At 43.9% G+C, this 22,811-nt stretch overlaps 1 protein-coding gene across 1 annotated transcript in view; it reads right to left on the bottom strand.

Moving 5' to 3' along the window:
* Positions 1-22,811, bottom strand: part of CDH23 (cadherin related 23) — a 606,235-nt gene that overhangs the window by 447,025 nt on the left and 136,399 nt on the right. Inside the window, exons 4-6 of the mRNA XM_020994435.2 lie at positions 11,439-11,581; positions 10,488-10,535; positions 10,106-10,198 (exon numbers count right to left, since the gene is read on the bottom strand). Coding sequence (XP_020850094.1) covers positions 10,106-10,198; positions 10,488-10,535; positions 11,439-11,581 — 284 coding nt within the window. The remainder of the gene's footprint in view (positions 1-10,105; positions 10,199-10,487; positions 10,536-11,438; positions 11,582-22,811) is intronic.

Raw genomic sequence — 22,811 nt, 5'->3', positions numbered from 1 at the left:
ACCTAGAGAAGGAAATGGCAAACTACTCCAGTATCTCTGCCAAGAAAACTCTAAAAGGGGTCATAGGAAGTTGGACAGGACTGAAAGGACTGAACGACAACAACCATTTGGGGAGGAAAAGAACAGGAGTGATTGAGGAAGACCACCCATTTCTTCCTTAAGGATATCTGAGTTATTATCTGGACCCATTATACACTCTGTCATTCTTGACCCCTTCCCATCCCATCTGACAAGGCAAAGGGGCCCTCTACCTTAAACCAGACTTCTGCCCATCATCATCTTCCCCTCCCCCTTTAGACACAGCTGCTGTGTATCTCCTACCTCCCCCACCCAGAGGAGGGTGGCCCATGGCTCTCTCCTTGCTGACGTCTCTGTGCAGGGATCCAGAACACCAGACAGGGAGAAGCCACGGAGGGAAGCAGTGGGACAGGGAGCCACCCAGGGTGGGCAGAGCAGCAGCAGAGCTCAGGCGAGCAGAGGAGAGCGCCTGAAGGTCAGTGTGGCAGGCGCACCAACGCCTAACGGATGTACTACAGCAGTCGAGCCGGGCACAGACACAGGCAAACACGTTTTAGCAAATTGGAAAGCTATAAAAGTCTATTACAGCAAATCAAACAGCAGTCAGCATGACAGCCATTAGCTTGAAATGAATACACGGGAACTTAATGAGGTCTGTCGAGGCTGGCTTGGTGAATTAAGTTGCCAATTCTAGCAGGATTTCCCCTTTCTTTATGGACTTGAAAGCTTCCACGCTGCCTCGTTAGGAGTTCGACAAGTGAATTGCAGGGCCTTGCGCCCTGATAAAATGGATAATTACATGTAGAACAACTTAGGGAGAGGAGTGTGGATGGAGCAGAGAACAAATAAACCCAAACACTCACCTGCTCTGCTTCCCCAGCTAGTGCCGTGGCAAGGGGGCAGCTGGGCTCCAGGGAGGCTTGCGTGCAGGTCCCCTTGCCTCTGTATGAGCCAGCACTTGGTCTCTGCGCCCATGCCCACCTGCTGGATGGACAGTCCAGGCTCCAAGACTGAGTGACGCTTCAGCGCTAACGTGCAGCCTGCCTAGAGATGGAGGGGCCTCTGTTGCCCAGCTGTGCCCTCCCAATGGCAGCTCTGCCATCAGAGAACTAAGTGTCCTGCCTGTAGCAGCCCCTCCCTCCTCTTTGCCTTGATTTCTCAGAGTGTCAGGAACACCAAACTCACCCTATTCCGCAGGCTGGAGCTCCCTATAAAGATCAGTCAAAATGTAAAATGCCCTGCCAAGAGGAAAGGGCCCTTGCTTGTGTTGAAGTGGATTAATGGAGACAGCTGTAGAGTGGAAGGTAGACATCCATGTAGATAGAGCCCTGAGCCCGGAGTCGGGAATATCTGAGTTCAAACTCAGACTCAGACACTAGCTGTGTAACCCTGGGCAAGTCACTTAACTTACATCTGCCTCAGTTTCCACAACTATAAAATGGGGATAATAATAGCTCTTGCCTCCTAGAGTTGTCGTGAGGATCAAATGAGACAATATTTGTAAAGTGCTTAGCACAGTGTCTGGCATACAGTAGGTGCTTAATAAATGCTTATTTCCTTCCAAATAGAAGAAGGTTAGAACTGGCTCAGTGGGGTGTGTGTTAGATCCTGGGGATGATCTAACCTTTCAGGTTAGGATAGAGGTGGGATCTCAGCCCTTTGAAAGCATGGTGTATTGAAAAAAGCATGGTGTATTGGATGTGGAATCTGGAGAGATAGGAGTTCACTTTTGGTGCTTACTAGCTCTGTGATTCTGGGCAAGTCACCTTCTTGGAGCTTTAGTAAAGAGCTGGGGATAGTGCCCATTGTACCGTCCTCACAGGGTTGTTGTGAGAATCCACTAAGTTTATCTTCATAAAGCTTTTTGTGACCCTTAAAACATTATATCACTGTAAGTTATTGTAAGGCTTTTTGCCTTATGGTCCCAGGCCCCACTATCCACCAGATTCCACCAACCCACCAATGCAATCCATATGAAACTGCAGAAGCAGCAGGGATAGGGTCCCTGCTGAAGATACTAGGCCCTACAGGAATCAATCAGGACACAGGAGGGAGGGACAGGACTCTGGGTGTGGTTCAGTGGAAGGAGCCTTGAATTTGGAGTCAGGAGACCTGGGCTGAAACTCTCTCTCTGTCAGTACTTGGGTAACCTTCAGGTCACTTAACCTCTCTGGGCCTCGGTTTTGTACAAGTTATTGTACTCACTTCAGCTGTTTGCCTTGGGCTTCCCGCAGAATGCTCTCCATCTCTAGGCAGGCTGCCCATTAGTGCTGAAATAGTATTATCCCCATTTTATAATTGTGGAAACTGAGGCAGATGTAAGTTAAGTGACTTTCCCAGAGTTACACAGCTAGCGTCTGAGGCTGAGTTTGAACTCAGATATTCCTGACTCTGGGCTCAGGGCTCTATCTGAGTATATCCCTGATGGGTTTAGCAAAGTTTCATTATGAAATAGATTATGAAATAGATGAATCTATTAAATAGGGATGCTTCTGCTGCTGCTGCTGCTTCTGCTGCTGCTGCTGCTGCTGCTGCTGCTGCTGCTGCTGCTCTACTACTACTACCATTGCTACAGGGTGTCCCAAAATTCTGAGTGCAGCTTTAATCTTGATTGGATTAAAGGTCTTTTATATTATATATTATATATTATCTCATGGGATCCTAATGGCAGGAGCTGCATTGGAATCAGGTTGTGAGGTTCAAATGCATTATGTCTATAAAGGGTCATGTACACCTCAGAGCACTAGGGAGGTGGCCAGGCAGGTGGGGGGGTGTTTTTTTTTTTAATACTCAAGCTCTCCCTCCTCCCTATATTCAAAATCATCACCAAAACTCTCCCTCTAAGCACTCCCACAGCTCCCCCTGCCAACTTGTATAATGGCAGCTCAAGAAGGCCAAGCTGAGGCAGCCTGAAGGTGGGGAGGAGGGAGCCCAAATCTGGGAGTCAAGGGGGCTGGGCTTCAGTCGCAGCTATGGTGCTTTATGCAGACACATCCCAAGCTCTCTGCCCCTCAATTTCCTCATCTGTAAAGCATAATGGAGTGTGAACGCTAGAATGGGCCTTAGTGTTAGCCTAGTTCAACCCCTCACTTTTCAGATGATGATAATAATAATAATAATAAAAAACATAAACATTAATATAGTTCTATGTGCCAGGCATTATACTAAGTGCTTTACAAATATAATAGCATTTGATCCTCACAATAACCTTGAGAGGTAAATGCTATTGTTGGTCCCTATTTTACAAATGAGGAAACTGAGGCAAAGAGAAGCTAAGTGAGTTGTCTAGGGCCAAAGACACACAGATGGCATGCCTGGCAGAGGCAGGATTTGAATTTGAGTCCCTCTGGATTCAGATCCCGTGCCCTGGCTACCACACCTCCTAGGAGGTATACCAAGTCCTTTCTAACTGCCAAGTATTCCATAAAGGTAGGAGCAGGGAGTGAACCTGTAATTTCATTGCTGTAGGCAACAACCAGGGAAGGAAACTTCCTCCACCAAAGTCCGGGGCACCTTCCTGACCACTAGGGAAGAGGTGCCAAACTCAAGGCCCTCTGTCCTTCTCCCGAGTGAAGCCAGAATGAAATGAAATTGGGAAATGCTTAACAACATAAATAAAAAGAGAATGCAGCACAGGTGATGTTAACTTGTGGTTTCCTAAGTCAGTGTACTGTGGGCAGGGATCTCTATTTGAGTTTGACAGCTTAAAGCACCAAGAGACTGAATGACTGACCCAGGGTCACAGAGCCAATGTGTATCAGAGATACGCCTTAAACACACGTCTTCCTGGATGGAAGGCCAGCTCTCTAAACACTGGGCTACATTGTCTTGCTCTAAAGTAAGCTGTTATTGCTACTGCTAACAATAGCGAGCATCTCTATAGTGCTTCCAGGTTTGGAAAGCACTTTATAAATATCTCATTTGATCTTTACTTGGGTGGTAGGTGCTATTATTCTCCCATTTTATAGATGAAGAAACTGAGGCAAAGAAAAGTTAAGTGATTTTCCCAGGGGTGACACAGCTAGTAAGTTGCTGAGGCAGGATTTGAACCCAGGTCTTCCCAATTCTGATGCCCTTAAAAGTCCAATGTCCTGTCTATTGTGCATCTACTTTCTCCTCCTACTCATTTATCTTTCTCTTACATGTACCAATTTTTTTTTCATGCCTATGTTCTGCCTCCCCCATCCCCATTCCTTCAGGGTATGTGTACATTTGGTACCTGGTGAAATACTCAGCACCCGTGGCAAACTTAGACCATGGTGGAGCCTGAGGGATGTCATTGAACCCCCAGGATTGGACCTCACAGCCTGGGTTTGACCTTGGCCAACACTGGAAGGGGGGAAGCCCCCACCAGGCCCAGTTGCTGACCACTTCTAAGACCATCTCAGGTCACGCATCACTTAGGTATTGTCCAAGCAGAGGGCCAAGGTTGTCACCCCATCCTCCCTGTCCACGGTCCAGTAGCAAAGAGGGAATCAGGTATCAGCTGGGCAAAAGCCACCCAAGGCCTCTTGAAGAAATAAACAATATGTACTTTAACTTGGCTCCTTCCTTCTATGGATTAAGTGTTACAGACCCTTCTCATGTAACCCACCTCTCTGTCAGATGAGCAGGGGGAAGGCCATTTTCAGCCTCCTTTTGACAAGAGCCTCAGTTTCCCCTAAATGGCTTGCCAACTTCAGAGGGAGTTAGGCATGGAAGTGACTAGAACCCAGGGCTTTTTGCCTTATGGTCCCAGGTCCCACTATCCACCAGGTTCCACCATCCCACCAACAGAATCCATATGAAACTGCTCTAACTTCAGAAGCAGCAGGGATAGGGGCCCTGCTGAAGATACTGGGCCCTGCAGGAATCGATCAGGACACAGGAGGGAGGGACAGGACTCTGGGTGTGGTTCAGTGGAAGAAGCCTCGAATTTGGAGTCAGGAGACCTGGGCTGAAATGCTGTCTCTGTCAGTACTTGGGTACCTTCAGGTCACTTAACCTCTCTGGGCCTCAGTTTCCTCAAGGGTACAATAAACCATAAAGGTGGTATATAAGATTTTCTCTAGGTTGAGCTCTATAATCCTAGGAGATGGGGGGCTGCTGGTTTAGGGGACAGAATATCTATAGCAATGAAAAGGACTTGAGTCTAGAAGGTGTCAGTCTGACTTCTCCTTCCCACTTTCACTCCCCCATTACCCCTCCTCTCTCTGCTGCCCTCCACCATGGGAAGAGTGCCACCCGACAGAGGGCCAGCCAAATCTGCCAGGATGCCAGCTAAGCAATGGATTTGTGGCTCATTAACTCTCATCAGTGCCCTTGGTTTAAAGAGCATGGGGTTGAGGCTGCAGGCTGGCACGTAGAGACCCTTAATTAAATTAGGGTGACTTCCAAACAGGCGAGGGCACCCAGAATGAAGCTGCAATCCAGGGCATTCTGGGGGAAGCCCAGGGCAAACAGCTGAAGTAAGGAGTTCTGAAGTCCCTCTAAGCACAGGCTTTCAGGGCCTTATTCCTCACCCTGAATCCCAGGGAAGGGTCCCCACTCATACCCTCCTTCTAGGCACATATGCCACCTTCCCCTCACCCCCACCTTATGCTGTCACAAGGAGACATTTTGTCCATATTTTTTTAGCAAAGTCCTTTTGTAGTTTGAGGCACAGGGTGGGATTCATAGTGTCAGCAGGAAGTCAGGACAGAGAAAAGAGTATAACTGAAATAATCAGGCTTGTCTAGCTGCAGGTAGAGCTAGAGTTACCAGGTATAGGGTCTGAGACCTCTATTCTTGGGAAAACAGAAGTGGAAGGCATCTTGGAGTAAGTGACCCTGAGGAAAAGGGTGTCAGTGGTTTAGGGTGGTGATCAGGGATGGAACACAGACTGGAGTACTGCTGGGGAAGGGGCCATGGGGTGGGAGCTGAGGAAAAAGCAGAAGAAAGCCTGTTCTAGGCACAAAGGGAATGACATAATGACATTTGCAAAAGTAAAAAGAGACAGCAGAGTAAGATAAAATAACAGTAATTAGTTCAGTTTGGAGCTACCTTCGGAAATATAAACTAGAACCAGAACACTGTGGCCCTAGCAGTGTTTCTGATCTTATCTCCCAGCACAGCCCCTCCTTGGCTCTAGGCACATGGTGCTGATCATTGGACAGTCATACACATCTCTCCCTGGGCAGTCAGGCTCAGGCTCTTCCTTAGACGAGAATGTCTCCCCTTCCTCTTCCATCCCACTCCTACATGAACCCTTTCTTAATACTGACCTCTCTGTCCTCTCACCTGAACTTTGTACTATCTATTTGGCATTGTACCTGGGGAGGCATGTATGTGGTGTGTGTGTGTGGGGGGTAGGGTTGAGTGTTTGTGGGGAGGGTGTTTATGTGTGTAGGGGGTGTTTGTGTGTGAGGTTGGGTGGGGGGGTGTTTGGCCGTGTAGGAGGTGTTTGTAAGGTGGGGTGGATATGGGGGGGGGTGGTAGGAGGTGTTTAGGGGTGGGTGTGGGTGTGGATGTGCCTGTGTTGGGGAGGGAGGGTACACCACTGAGTTTGGAATTAGAAAACCTTGGTTCAAATTGAAGTCCCAGAACCTGAGTCTGAATCCCAGATCTCCCATTACTATCGGTTTAACAGTGGATGAGTCACTTAAACTCTTTGGCCTCAGTTTCCTCATCTGCAAATGATGTGAATGGACTGGCTGATCTCTCAAGGCCCTTATGGCTCTAGATTGATGTTTATATGGGAGCCAGATGGTGCCATACATAGCACTCAGGACTTGAGACACAGCAGCTGTGTGCCCGTGGGCAAGTCATTTAACTTCTCTTAGGCTCAGTGTCCTCATCTGTAAAATGGGGATGATAATAATAATAGAACTCTGTAAGGTTGTTGCAAGTATTCAGTCAAAAGAGATATCCTATGTGAAGTGGTTTGCAAACCTTAAAGGGAGACCAGACATCCTAGCTCTGGTCATCATCATCTCTGCCACTTACAATTTAGGTGACCCTGGGCAAGTCACTTTCCTTCTCTGGACCTCAATTTTATCACCTGTAAAACTGAGATAACAACCCTTGTATTACCTATTTTAGGATCTAGATGTAATGTATATACAACGTACTTCTTAGTAACCTGTGATTAAGTGAATGTACCATCTATTGTTAATATTGTTATTTTGTAGATGGGATATAAAATTGTGTTAAATGTACAATAATATTCAGTATCAATATAATGAAAAAAGCAAAGGAATACAGTTTGTATGAGCCACTAGCATCTTCATGATAGCGAGAGAAAGTGAGGCTGGCTCCTGACACTTTGGGGGTTTCCCCTCTGGCAGAATTAGAGGAAGACATAGAAAAGGGTCACAAAGACCCGGCAGGAAGAGATGGGCTGCAATCTGTATTGTTGGCGGGAAGTCCCACATCAGTGTATGGTGCATTGGAGTGCGTTGCCCCATACTGCTAGTTCTATCAGAGCTCCTGAATCAGTACCCCACTGCATGGCTACGAAACCTTCTGTGGCTCACTGTCACCTAACAAATAAACTCTGAATTACTCAGCCCAGCATTTTAAACCCTCCGCAATGCAGCTCCAACCTACCTTTCCAGCCTGGTTTCATTCATAACATTTTCTTCTGAAGAGCTCATACTTCAGCCAAACTCTTTGTGATTCTTTGACCTTATGCTTCTCTTTCTGAACCTTCGCATGTACCATTCATCATGCCTGAAATACTCTTCTTCCCCCTCTCTGCCCTAGCCTTAACCAATAGGCATCCTCCTCTTTCAGGGCTCGGGTTATCTCCACTAATTCCTCCAATCAAAATGGATCTCTCCCTCTCCAAACAGAGTAGGACATTCCGTTTGACTTTTCTGTGAATGAATGAATTGATGGAAAAAGCATTTATTAAGAGCTCACTATATCTGGCCCTGGGCTAATAATGTCAATGAGAAAACAGAGACAGTTCCTACCCTCAAGGAGCTTATGTTTTAATAGGAGAAGACAATAAAGGAAGTAGGGGCCATGGCAGGGAATTTGGGTCTGAGGAGTTACTAAGATGGTGAGTGGATGTGCAGGGCAGTCAGTTGACATGCCCTTTCCAGAAGAAATGGTTCTACTGATTGAATGACTGTTCTTAGAGCAAGAGGTGGAAGGAAAGGGGTAGGGGAAGGGAAAGGGAAAGGAAGGGAGGAGATGGGGTATGCTGTATTGAAGTAGAAAGATGTCAAAATGGCCTGAGTAGAAGGCTGGACAGATGGATGAGATGAGGCTGTAAAAGCATGAGCTGGTATTAGGGGCACTTAGTAGATTTCCATCTTCCCTAAGGCTATAAAGTAACACACTGGGGGCTAAATCTTTGGAAATCCCAGACCCACCCCTCCCACTCTCACAAAGGCATAGGAGCACCTGTTGTATTCATTCAATTATTGATTAAATAAGCATTTATTAGTGTTAGTATCAGACACTATGCTGGGTGCTGGAGACTCAATAATTGGGGGTTTTTAAGGATTGGGGAGATCCAGACATGGTTTTAAGCAATAGGAAAGGGGTCAGTAGATAAAGGAGAAATTTAAAATTAAGGAAAAGATGGAATAATTGAAAGGAAAAGCTCATGGAGATGGGGGGGAGGGGATAAGATCAAAGGCACAAGTAGATACTAATACCAATAAATATTTATTTAATCAGTAATTGAATGAATACAGCAAGTACTTACATACTTTTGTGAAAGTGGGATGGGTGGATCTGGGATTCCCAAAGATGTCATTGGCTATTGGTGTCACTTCTTTTTCACCTGATACTAGAGTTAAAGAGGAGAGAGTTGGGGGAGGGGAAGAGGATATGGAAGTGATGTGCTGTGGATAGAGCAGTGGCCTTGGAGTCAGGAGGACCTGAGTTCAAATCCAGCCTCAGACACTTACTAGCTGTGTGACCCTGGGCAAGTCACTTAACCCCTCTGTTTGCCTCAATTTCCTCAACTGCAAAATGAGTTGGAGAAGGAAATGGAAAACCACTGCAGTATCTTTGCTAAGAAAACCCCAAATTGGGTCACAAAGTGTTGAACACGACTGAAAATGACTTAACAACAATAAAGTCAGAAAAGAATAAAGATAGAAATCATTTTTAAAAGGTGCTGAAGAAAGTATGATAGCCAACCAGGGAAGATCTTGGTATGCAGTGGCAAGAGCTCAGTTGTGAGCATAAAAAATATGTAGTAGACTCTGTCAGCACCCGTGGGAAGAAACTGATACCAGATCTGAGGCAGGATTTGAATTTGGCCTTTTAGGTTCTGAGTCTTCCACTCTATCCACCATTCATACCAATTCTCTTTTAATTCTAAAAGCTAATATTGGAGACAATAGTACCACATTCCCCATCCATCCCAAGGACTATCTTTGAAGCCCATTTTTTCTAAAGATGTGAAGTTGTCCCTGGACACCAAGGAGAGGGAGGATGATAGATTGACGTCTCACTGGGTCAGTTTATTAATGAGGCTTTTGGAACATAATAACTTGTACTTCTCAAGTCGCCAGAGGTTACTTGACTTCACACACATGCAATTTTGCAAACTCAGCCACTCATAGCCTGCCCTAAAGGGTCAAAAGTCCAACAATGAGAAGACTAAGCCGGCGAGTCCTTGGGGGAAGAAATAAAGAATGGTTAAGGAGAACGCTGTCCTCTAAGGATGATGCCTTCACTTCTCATCAGTGATGGCCAGATCCAGCCACGGCTAGGAAGAGCAGAATCAGTGCCTGATATAGCCTACTTCAGGGGCGACCCTTTACCAACCACACCAAACAGATTCCAATGCCCCAAAGAACAAAATTAAAGGGCAAAACTCATGACTCTTTTCTTGCCAAATTCTACTCCGCAAATCTATTTATTCAACCTCTTCCCCTCAATCTTGACAGAACCCATTAGTCTAGACCAGCCTGGTTTCTCCAATAATCAACACCACTACCACCTTCCTCCTTAACCCCTACAGTGCCCATTTATTCACTACCCTGCCAGTGGTAGCTGCTGCTGCTGAAACAAGACTGTGGCATGGTCAGGAGGAGAGACAGAGTTGTTACTCTCCTGACCCCTCCCACCTTCCACCATTCTCACGGGCGTACTGGGCTCCTACCTCGGGGATGCGGACACTGTAGGGCTGATTGTGAAATGTGGGAGCATTATCATTCACATCCCCAACCTGGATGTTCACTTTCCTTGTGATCACCTAGGACGAAAAAGAGCCAAGATACCCACTGTCAGCATGTACTTCTAAAATCTAGGTGGACAACAGGTGCTTAATAAATGTTATCAACTATTGTTTATTGACCCTAAGATTTGCAAAGCACTTTACATATGTTAGCTTATTTGATATGGAATGTTCTATACCCCACTATGTAAAAAGAGAGAAAGGTAGCACCTCAATTCCCAAGGTTCCTGCCCAGAAAGTTGGGGACCCCTACCTCTCAAGTTTAGGAACACTTCTTCATGGGTAATAAGGTTCTTGGGATACTTACCCCTTGATGATCACTGACAGAAAACTCCACAGTGAATTCTGACTTGGTCTGGAAGAGAGTGGAGAAATGAAGAGTTAAACATTGTAGGGTTCATTCTGTTATTATAGCTGATAAGAGGGTATGGAATCTGGGTAGAAAGATACCAATATGGTCCCAGGAGATTAGGCCACCTTCTTCCATCAGGGTTTTCAGAGGCTTCCCTAGAACTAAGCCCTGCTTTTTATGCAGAGAATTGAGACCAAGGAATAATAAAGAGAATAGAGGATGAATGGGGTAGATGCCCCCCAGCAATGAGATAGTAGTCATGAGGCCCATTTGGAGACTGGGATTTCTGAGATTGGTCTGAGGCAGGTTTGGCTGACATTAAGAGAGACATACAGTTCAGTGCTCAGGGACTTTACATCCTACTAGGAATCAGGCTAAGAACTGGTCTATCATCACTTCCTACTCGTCTGAAAAACATAGATTAGGGGTTGCTTTGTTGAGGGATAGAAAGAACAGGAGAGAATTCTTGCTCCTCTCACATTCCTATATTGCTTTTGTTTGTTTGTTTGTTTGTTTGTTTTGGCTGGGCAATGGGGTTAAGTGACTTGCCTAGGGTCATGCAGCTAGTAAGTGTCAAGTGTCTGAATTTGGATTTGAACTCAGGTTCTACTGACTCCAGGGCTGGTACTCCTTCCACTGCACCACCTAGCTGTCCCTCTATATTGCTTTTCGAGACTAAATCCAGGGCTAATAGCTCCTTTGGGGTTTCCCAGAAAAAAAAAATGAAAACTATTAACCCTTTAAGAGAGATCTGACTTGACCTGGTAAGATGGCATTACTTGCTAGGGGAAATGGAGTCATTAGTAGAAAGGAACCAGGTAAGCAGAGTTGAATTAGCTAAGTAGAGCTTCGCTGGCCATCTCCCCCAAATGAGATGAAGACTCTTGGGTAATGACACAGTCATACCTCTCTATCCAAGGGCTGTCTCAGCCACACGACCCCTGTGTCACTCTCCACTGCAAAGAACCGAGAAGCCTCCTCACCAGACACACCAAAAACCAGGGGGTCGTTATCCATGTCACGAGCCAGCAGCTGCGTCACTGAGGTGCCTGGAGAAACAGAAGGGGGAGAAGGCAGGAATTTGGTGGGGTGGCAGCTGTACAGAAAAGTAATTGGCATTTATGTGGTGCTTTAAAACGAAGCCCTTCCCTCACAACTACACTGTGGGGGCAGGTAGTCCAAGAATTACTATATTCATTTCATGATTCAATCAGCCAACAAGCATTTATTAAGTGCCTACTTGTGCCAGGGACTAGGCTAAGTTCTGGGGATACAAAGCAAAGCAAAAGGCGGTCCCTGATTCCAAGAAACTCAAGGTCTAAAGGTGGAGACAACATGCAAATAGCACAAGACATAGAGAAGACAAATTGGAGGAGGGGGAGAGTTTCATAGGGAAGATACCAGCATTAACTGGGATTAGGAAAGGCTTCTGTGAAAGGTGAGGTTTCAGTTGGGAGTTGAAGGAAGCCAGGGAAAGGGAGGAGGAGACAGACAGCGACAGATAGAGAGACAGAGAGATAGTCACAGAGAGAGACACACAGGGAAAAACAGAGAGAGAGGGAGGGCGATAAGGAAGGAGAGAGAGAGAGAAAAGAGAGAGGGAGGGAAGAGAGAGAGAGAGAGAGAGAGAGAGAGAGAGAGAGAGAGAGAGAAAGAGAGAGAGAGAGAGAGAGAGAGAGAGAGAGAGAGAGAGAGAGAGAGAGAGAGAGAGAGAGAGAGAGAGAGAGAGAGAGAGAGAGAGAGAGAGAGAGAGAGAGAGAGGGAGAGGGAGAGAGGAAGAGAGAGAGAAAGAAAGAGAAGGGAGAGAGAGAGAGAATGAGTTCCAGGCATAAGAGACAGCAAGTGAAAATGCAAAGTCAGGAGATGGGGTATCTAGTTTTGAGAAGGGAGCAATTTCAGGCATAAGAAAACTGGGAAAATAGGAAGGGGCCAGGATATGGATGGTTTTAGAAGTCGGAAAATTTTATGTTTTATTCTGGCGGTGACAGGGAGCCCCTGGAGTTTATTGAATAGAGAGGTGCCAAGGTCAAACACACTTATGGAAGATCAATTTGACAACAAATGAGAAAACTGAGGTGTGGGAAGTGTGTGGTTGACTTGTTTGAGGTGACATACCAGCTGCTGTCAGTATAGGTTTGAACCCAGATGTCTCCTGATTTCAGGCTCAGCATTTATTCCACAAGCCCATGGGCCTCCTGGGAAGAGCTTTGAAAGCTGATTTCTAAGCACAGCCTGAGTGTCCTCTATCCTAGCACACCCCAGGCACAGCACTCTCTTCTCCTTGGGGAGACTCTTAAACCTTCTCTCCTTTTCCATCCCTGTTTATTACAGTCTTTAGGTATAGGACACTCTGAGGCACCATGGTGGCTTTAAGATGTGATTAATGATTTACCATATTCTAGGTGCTTTCTAGAGCCTCCAAAAGAGACAAGTTCCTTGTTCTCACAAAGCTAATATCCATCTAGATGTGAATTCTGATTAAGCAAGATAGCCTAATGTATAGTACACCCTGATTAGGGTGTTTACATGATAGATGACCTTAGGGTAAACCATTCCTGCACTCTGGGTGTACTCCTTTAAAACTAGAGATAATACCATCTTCCCCACTTTTCCCACAATGCTCTCCTATTCAGTTTATAGGGAGGTTGTGAAGGTCAAGATGAAAATGGACATGAAAGTGGTTGGAATTCTTTTGGCAGAAAAGGGCTAGTGATTTTTTTCTATATTCACCAATAAAAGGTAGTTTTAGCATTTATGGAGTTCATAAGAAATCGACTAAAATTTCACATCCTTTAATCTAGGGATTCCATTGCTAATAAGCACTTATTAAGTACCTGCTGTATGCCAGGCACCACGCTAGGGAGATGCAAATACAAAGAATGGAACAACACCTATTCTCAAAACGTTTACACTAAATGAGGAGAGAACAGATGGTAAAGGAGGTAAATGACAAAAAGCAGGTTCCAATATACACCAAAATATGTATAGTAACAATTTTTTTTCAAGCAAAGAATTATAAACAAAATAATAATAATATTTATATAGTGCTTAATATGTGACAGACACTGTGTTAAGTGCCTTATAATTATTATCTCATTTGTTGGAGAATGGCTGAATAAATACACTTATATAAGGGAATGTTACTGTCTTCTAAAGAACAATGAACATGGTAAGTACAGAGAAGCCTGGGAAGACCTATATGAACCAATGCAAAATGAAATAATCAGAACCAGGAAAACTATACACAATAAATACAGCATTGTAAATGGAAATTATAATAAAACACTAGCTAACATATTTATAGCACAAAGTCTGCAAAGTACTTTATAAATATTATCTTATTTTTTTCTCTTACAACAACCCTGGGAGATGGGTAATATTATTACTTCCATTTACAGATGAGAAAACTGAGGCAGATAGATAATAAGAGACTTGCCCATAGTACTCTCTCTGTGTGTATTTATATGCACATATATATATGTACACATACTACATATAGTATATATTATAGCTAGTAAATGTCTGAAGCCAGATTTCAGTTCAGGTCTTCCTGACTCCAGATCCAGAGAGCCACCTACCGTGCCACCTAGCTGCCTCTAAAGCAATAAAATAAAATGATAAAAATGGAATATTGTGAAACAATAATGACAAAACTTGACCCCCAAATGAGACATATGAGAATATATTTTCCTCCCTTCTTTGCAGAAGTGGAGGACTGTGGGTATGAACTATCGCATATGATATTAGACGTGGTTGATGTGTTGATCTTGGAAAAAGGAGTATATGAACCAGAAAACATAGGTGAGATAAAAACAAAAAATAGCAGTAACAGTTGAAAACAAGATGAAATAAATATAGTACATCACTGACATCAGAGAATCACCATTTGATAGGTTCCATGAAAAGCAGTCAGACATAGCTTCTGCTGAGGGAAGTTCCAAAAGCCAATGGGGAATAAGCTAAGGTGATTGGAGGGGACAGAAGCAGGGTATTGTGGTGCCCAGTAAGTAGAAAGATTGCTGGATTCTGAGTCAGAAGAGCAGGATTTGAATCTCATATTTTCTGCTTATTACCTGGGTGCTATGGGTATATCCTATAACCTCTCTGAACTTTAGTTTTGAAATAAGGGGACTGGGGCTAGAGGGAAAGTAGAAGCCTCTTGAATAACTCTTTGTCACTGGTCAGCCAGGTAACTGAATCATAGGAGAGTCAGTGTTATGTAATGAATATAATGGAGTCAAGAAGACCCAGGAGTTCAAATCCCACCTCAGACAATTACTAGCTGTGTCAACCTGGCAAATTCATTTAACTTCTCTGGGACTCAATTTCCTCATCTGTAAAATGAGAAGTTGGACTAGATGTTTTTCTAAGGTCCCTCCCAGCTCTAAATCTATCACTTTATGATGAGAATATGATCACAGATTTAAAGTACAGATGATCATATCTAACTCCCTTTTTTACAGGAACAGGCCCAGCATAATTACGTGACTTGTTTAAGGTCCTGCAAGTAGTAAATAAAGTACCTGGGGTTCAAAACCAGGTCTTCTGAGTTAAATTTAGTGCTATACATTCTGCTACTGTCATGCAAATTACTTCATCCAAAGTATCCCAATGAATCAGTGGTCTACCTAAGAGAGTCTAGCCACATCATGTTCCCCAAACCTCAGTGTCCAGCTGATTCCACTGAGTGGCCCCTGCCGAGTGGTGAGGGGTGGAGAGTACACTGTCACTAGCCAGATGGGGATGACTTGGTACTGTGAAGAATCAATCAGAGATACAGTTACCCAGCACAGACAGCCACACACAGTGAAGGATGTCCCTAACTATGGCACTCTAGGATCTGGTGCCTAGACCCCTAGCAAGGAGGGATGAGGAGTGAGGATGGGCCAGTGCAACCTCAGCTGTCACTAACCCTATAATTTCCTGGACTTTTATCCATTTTCTCCTCAATTATACGCCGCTCAGAATGGTCCTTCTTGGCTTTCTCGTAACCGATTACATGCGTGTTCCCACTTTGTTTCCCAGGTAATTGCTAGTGACCTTTTCTAAGTGCACTAATTAAAGGTGCAGTTTTCACATTATATTTAAGGTGAGAAGCACTGTAATTACCCAGCTGGCACATTCTCCACCTTCCCAGAACAGTAGTAGACTTTCCACCAACACGCATGCTCTTCATGCTTCTCACTATCATAGAATATAAGCCATAGGCTTTAGAGCTGGAAAGGACTCGGGAGACCATCCAGTCCCACCTCCACCCCTCTCCCCCATCATTTTATTAATGAGAAAGCTGAGGCCCACAGGGGAGGAGTGACTTGTCCAAGGTCACACATGTGGTAAGTAGAAGAACTGAGATCTGTACCCAAGTCTTCTGGTTCCATCATATGTTATCTTGGAGTCCCCAGGGAAATCTCCAGAGAGACTTTGCCTCCTTTCTAGGCTTAGCCATGACACAGTTTAGTGTCCTAGTCTAGAGTCAAACCCTTGCCTGAGAGTCAGGCTACTACATTCTAATTCTAGCTCTGCCATCAACTTCCAGTTAAATAGCAAGTCCTTGATAGTGGGGACTGTCTTAGTTTTGTGAGCAGTGCCTAGCATGTAACAGGCACTAATAATTGATTTTGCTATGTATAATGGGCCACTAGGTGGCACAGTGGATAGAGTATCAGGCAAGGAGTCAGAAAGATTCATATTCCTGAGTTCAAATACAGCCTCAGACACAAACTGTGCGACCCTGGGCAAGTCACTTAACTCTACCTCAGTTTCCTAATCTATAAAATGAGCTGGAGAAGGAAGTAGGAAACCACTCCAGGATCTCTGCCAAGAAAACCCCAATTGGGATCATGAAGAATTGGATATGACAGAAATAATTGAACAATAACAAAGTATGACCACCATGTTCTGCTCTGGGATCCAAGGTTTTTATGTGTAAAATAGAGAAACTAGCCCATCCTCTGGGGATATAGATCAAGATATAGGGTGGTGCAGGGGGAGGGGGCTGGGTTTGGAGTTGGAGGACCAAGGCTTGATTCTATTCTTTTACTATGTCTAGTTCCCTGGGCAATCATCTAACCTCTTGCTCTCAGTTCTTCACTTGTAAAATAATGAAGTTGGATTTAATGGCCTCTCAGGTCCCTTTGCTCAGCTCTAACTCTGTTATCTATGATCTGAACGGACAAATAAGATACATCAATATGTCTAAAGGACCTGATGCTCTCAACCTCCCTGGTTTCACCATAAGGTTAGTCTAGAGGTTGCACCAATGTCACTCATTTTAAAGATGGGAACAGGCAATGTATTGGGCTTGGAATCAGGATGACCTGAGTTCTAATCCTGCCTTAGTTATGTGCTAACTGTCTAGCTAAATCATTTAACTTCTCTTAGCCTTCATTTCTTCAGCTATAAGACGGGGCTGATAATGATAGCCTCTACTGTACTTGCCAGGGTTGATGTGAGGATCAGATGGGTTAATCTATGTAAAAGACTATGCATACTTTAAAGTGCTAAATAAATGCTGGCTAATAATAATCATTTCAGGACTCTGTGCCCTGGGTTTCAAGTTCAAATCATGACACCAGAGGAGAATTAAGTGAAACCCCCTGCCTAGCTGAACCTGATTTATCTACTCCCCCAACGTCCATCTTCTAGCTATACCAGCCAGCTTGAGGCCAATCGAGAGAGAAGACCAGGAAAGAAGCCTAAGACTGTCATCTCCCAGCATCACAGAGAGGTTATGATAAATATCATAAGAGAAACAAAAATATGCTAAGGGCCGCTCTAGTGGAAGAAGCTAAATAGTGTTAACTCTTCATTATCTGCATTAATGAAGGAAAGCATGGTTAGGAATTCTACAACCAGTAATCCCCAAACTTTAAAAAAATGTGGTTGTAAATATGATAAGCATATGTTCTGGTACTCCCTGACTCACCCCCAGCCTCACTGGACTATGAATCTAAGGTGCTATTATGAGGCAGAGCTTCTCACAGAGGACCACTATCCCAGATGGGAGCCTTTTCCTCCCAACTTTCTTCTTTGTAAACTCTGTAAACAAATCTAGAGATTCTACACCAAACATCCTATAGAAGAGGCAGGTCTGGCCAAGGCTGAAGCCACAGTACAGCAATGCTCAACCTCATTTTGACAGAAAAAGGAAGGAGAAGCCAAATGTCCCATTCTCTCCTCCTAAGACTTGCTGTTTATGAAAAAGATTATAATCTTCATTATCTTCATTATTATTTGCATTCCAGTGCAACATCTGTGATGGAATTGCCCAGAATTTCATTAGTCCACTCCCATCCAAATAGCATTTTAATTAATCAAGCAATAGGTATTTATTAAGCACCTACCACGTTAGGCATGGTATTAAGCACTAGGATACAAAAAGGGCAAAAGACAGTCCCTGCCCTCAAGGAGCTTACAATCTAATTAAGGGAGACAACATGCAAACAAATATATAAAAACAAGCTATATACGGGATGAAGACAATGGAATTAAGAGGGGTTGGTGGTTCCTACAGAAGGTGGGATTTTAGTTGGGACTTAAAGGAAGCCAGAGAATCAGTAGGCAAGGTTGAGGAGGGAGGGCATTCCAGGTATGGGAGACAGCCAGAGCAAATGCCCAGTGCTAAGAAAGATGGAGTGTCTTGTTCAAGGAATATGAGAGACTGGTATCATTGGATGCATTGGGGAGTAAGGTAAAAGAAGACTGGAAAGAAAGGAGGGAGCCAGGTTATGAAGGGCTTTGAAGGCCAAGCAGAGAATTTTGTTTTTGCTCCTAGAGGCAACAGTGAGCCACTGGAGTGTACTGAATTTGGGGGAGGGTGTGTGTGTGTGTGTGTGTGTGTGTGTGTGTGTGTGTGTGTGTGTGTGACATGGTCTGACCTGACTTTTTATGAATCACCTTCTATGTATAAAACACTAAGAGATTAAATGACTTGCCCAGAATCACATAGCCAATAATTATCAGAGGCAGGATTTGAACCCAGCTTCCTCTTAACTCCAAGTCCTGCTCTCTATCCACTACATCTTCTCCAAGGCTGTAAATTGAAGAACAGGTGCCCATGTGCATTGTTAGAAGGGATTTCCCTACCAGGAGTTTCCTGTATCAATAAAAAAAATTTACAGATACAGTAAAAAAGAAAAAAGAACATGCAAGATGTTAGAAATGTAAAGACAAACCAAAAAATAGTCTGTCTTCAAGGAGTTCACATTCTATGGATAAAGAAGAGCTAGACCACCAAGAGGGGGAGGGGCTAGAAACAAAGGCAGGTAAGACATAAATCTCAGGAAGTAGATTTCCCAATGGCTTAGGGAGACCCAGATCCATGGTTTTTCCTCAGGAGAGAGATTGAGGATGTCAAGAAAGTGCAGAGAGTATCATGGGACCACATAGAACACTTCAGTGTAAAAACCACTACGGTTTTTTCTTTGCCATGGGCCAGCAAATGGCCTGGGTAAAGAGGGCTGGGTGGTACATACAGCCTCTTACCTAGGTCCTCAGGACAGAAAATTCAGGGGAGGAGCTATGGCCATAGGATGAGGGAAGGGGATGATAGCCCAGGTAGAAGCTGGCAAAGCTGTCTAATTCTCTCTCTGTGTCTGTTCAAGGTGAGCAGCATGGCGGATACAAGTATGAGAAACAGGTCTGGCCTGAAGATCACCAGAGGAGACTAACAAGATGAATATTTAATAGGGATAAATGTTAAGTCCTTTTTAACAGCAGCTGATGTGAAAAAGGAATAGGAAATTTAGTTAAATGCAAGCTTAATGTGAACTAATGAATGTGAGCTCCTTGTAGACAGAAATAGTGGGTTTATGGGTTTTTAGCCCTTTGTATCTCCAGTGCTTAGCACAATGCCTGATACATCGGAAGTGCTTAATAAATGCTAGGTGACTGACAGGTATTATTTTAAGCTTCATGGAAACATTCACTCAACATTCACTGTCTACTATATGCAAAGCACAGTGCTAGGTATTGAGGGAAACACATAAGACGTAGCCTTCGTCCTCAAGTAACTTAAACTCTAGTGGGAAAAATAAGACATAGGTAATGGAGTTTACAGCATGTTCAGGTTACCTAAGATGGAGTCCCCCATATGGAAGATCCTGGGCACCTGCTCATGGGAGACAGGAAAACTAGTGCATCTATGGACATTCTGCTGTAAGTGAAGGCAATCTTCACCCTTAGATAGGAATGCAGGGAAAAGGGAGCAACTGTGCTCAGTCAGGTCATTTTAAAGGCGTGGATAGTTCCAGTTACACAGCTAATGGAAAAGGCTGCTTTCAACCACATGGTAGGCCAACACAGAATATCAACACAAGCGCCAAATTCCCTGCCTCCCAGAAGTAGGCCTCCAGCATCTTCCATGTGCATGACTCCATCTTGGCCATGTGCCAAATCCCCTTTACACACACAAGCAAATATTAACACAAAACCATGATAGGGCAAGGGAAATTAATAACAAATTAACTCACTGTACTCTGCAATGGTCTAACCACATTCAGAATATTGTGTTCCATTCTGGGTGCTACATTCTAAAAAGTATAGTAACAACTAAAAGATATCCATAGAAAGGCAGAATGTTGAAAGTTTGAATGGCTCCTCAGTGGTTAAAGCAAATGAGGATGTACAGCTTCAACAAGACAAAAATTTAGAGAAGACAAGATACAGATGACTTCAAATAAAAGCTTATTTCAGGGAAAAATTATTAGATATTCTGTGATATTATAGAGTTTAAAAAATCAGTGGGTGGTAGTTTCAAAATGAGGAAATACTTGTCAATAATTAGAACTGTTAAAAATAAAACCGGCTGGCTCTTGAGGTAATGAACTCTCCATTATCATAAGTGTTCAAGCAAAGACTGTTAGGGAATGTTGTAGAGTGGTGATGTCAAATCCTAATAGAAACAGGGACAACTAAACCATTTTTAAAAATCCCTATTGACTTTAAAAAACCGCATGTGTTAATGTGTTTCCTTTTTTTCCCCTATTAATACAATGATCTATTAAAATTTAAAAGGACCTACATTTTAATCTGTCTTGAGCTATACTCGGCAGTAGTGTGGGTCACATGTGGCCCAGAGGCCATGTGTTTAACACTTCCGTTGTGGAGGAACTCCCTGACTTGGACCTCTGAGGACCTTTCCAATTTCATGATTGTATAAGAGCCAGGAACAGGGACTTTACATCGGTGACATTTTTGGAGAAGGTAGGAATGACATACAATCACACTAATCATCTCCATATTCTGCAGAGGTAGACACTACATTCCCAAATAAGAGGCAGAAGAATAGCTTCCATTTACAAAGGACTGGGAAGTGCTTGTCATACTCAATTTGTATATTTGATCTTCACAACCACCTTATGAAAAGAGAGAGAGTTCAAGTAGACAGGCCAGGAAACTGAGTCAGAGTGATTAAGTGACTTGTCCAAAGTCATCTAGTTGAAGATATAGTACTCAAATCCAGATCACAGAATCAGAGCATATTTGAGCTTGAAAGGATCTTCCGAGACTACTCCACCCCACTCATTTTAAAGATAAGGAAAATGAAGTCCAGAGAAAGGAAAGGATCATATTGATAGTAACCTGGGATTTAAACACAGGTCTTCTAATTCCAAATCCGTGGTGCTTTCTTCCATGCCAGGATGAAAGACTGGCTGAGGGGCATGCAATGGGTCAGTAACATAGACAGGATTGGGATCCAGTGCCTGGATTCCCAAGCCCAGAGTTCTGGGGCTATAAAGAAGGATGTGACAAGCATCTGACAGTCAACAAGCAGTTAATAAGCACTTTCTACATGTCAAGAACTGTGCTAAGTGCTGGGATGCAAACAAAGGCAAAAGCAGTGTTTGTCTTCAAGGACCTCACTATCCAATGGGAGAGACGATACGCAGGCAACTCTGTACAAACAAGATATAAACAGGATAACTTGGAGGTAATCTCAGAGGAAGGTGCTAGCATTAAGAAGGACTGAGAAAGACTTCTTGCAGAAAGGGGGATTTTAGCTGAGATTTGAAGGAAGGCAAAGAAGCCAAGAAAGCCCAATAACTATTATTATTCAAACTTAGAGCCGCCCTCTCCACTCTCAAACAACTATCATTGACATTAGCCAGAAGTAAAAGTATGTCTTCAGGTAATGAGTGGGTCCCAATCTCATGTGAGACCCAACTATGGTTGGTCATGAAAGGCTCTGCCTAGGCCAGTAGCCCAAGGAAGAATTCCACAGGTAGGTTCAGGGATTCATCCAATTCAGAGCCATGGTTTCCATTAGTCTCCTCAGGGGCCAGACAGAAGTCAAGTTTCTTAATTTCTATGGATAATTTCCATTTGTCTTGGCTTTCGCTTTCCTGAGACTACGTCTTTTAACCAAGTCTCTGTTTACTGCTCATTGTCCTGCTTCCTGAACTTAGTTTGACTTCAAGTGACTTTATTTCCTTCCCCAAACTTCCCTGTACCAACTCAGGGTTCGGAGCATGGCTTTCCTCTCTCCATAGAGTTTGGTGCTGACCAAATAGCTGCCATGGTTCCCTAGGTTTATCTTCCTTTTGCCCATTCTTGAGAATGCCACATCTGCTCTCCCCATCATTCATCCCTTGGACTCAGGAAATAGGCTTAACCTTTCAGATAAACCCTACATGCTTCCTCTTCTCCACCTTGATCTTCAGACAATGGTGACGACTTGACTAATCAGCTCATGAGGTCTTCATCCTCACAGCTAGGTGGCCCTGGTAGGAAGGGGTGGAATGGGCAGGACTAGAGCCCAATCTTCATATTCCAGATACATGACGCTCTCTCTCTTCGCCATCACACAACCTCCCAACACTGACTGAGCCCCTACAGGGTATGTACACTACTACCTTAGCAGCTGTTAATAGATAACTCATTTGGTTTGCCTTAGAATTGAAGCCCCTGAGGCAGGGACCTTTTCTTTTCCCCCTCCACTTTCTCTCCAGTGCTCTCTACACACTTGTCAACAGTCAGCAAACAATAAATAATTACCCTCTGTGAGAGATGGAGGAAAAGCAGCACCCAGGCTCATTTGGGGTAAACAGATGCAGTCTAACTGTCAAAGGGGAAAGTCTAATTAACACATAAGAAAGATGTATTAAATACATCTTTTAGGGATGCACTTTATACAGAAGACTTCTGAGAAGGAAGAGATGTTTCTATTTCTTTTTCTTTTTCCTTCTTAAAGGCAATAGTCTTGGTGGATGAAAACAACTTTAACCCTTATGTTTCAATGACTTGGCTCCATTTAGAGCCCAAGTTGCTGTTCTGAACCTG

The sequence above is a fragment of the Phascolarctos cinereus genome, unplaced genomic scaffold (genome assembly GCF_003287225.1).
Source record: "Phascolarctos cinereus isolate Bilbo 61053 unplaced genomic scaffold, phaCin_HiC Scaffold_3;HRSCAF=262, whole genome shotgun sequence".
Classification (NCBI taxonomy): Eukaryota; Metazoa; Chordata; class Mammalia; order Diprotodontia; family Phascolarctidae; genus Phascolarctos; species Phascolarctos cinereus.
Note: the sequence above shows the minus strand (reverse complement) of the source record. Positions and strands in the feature narration are given on the sequence as shown.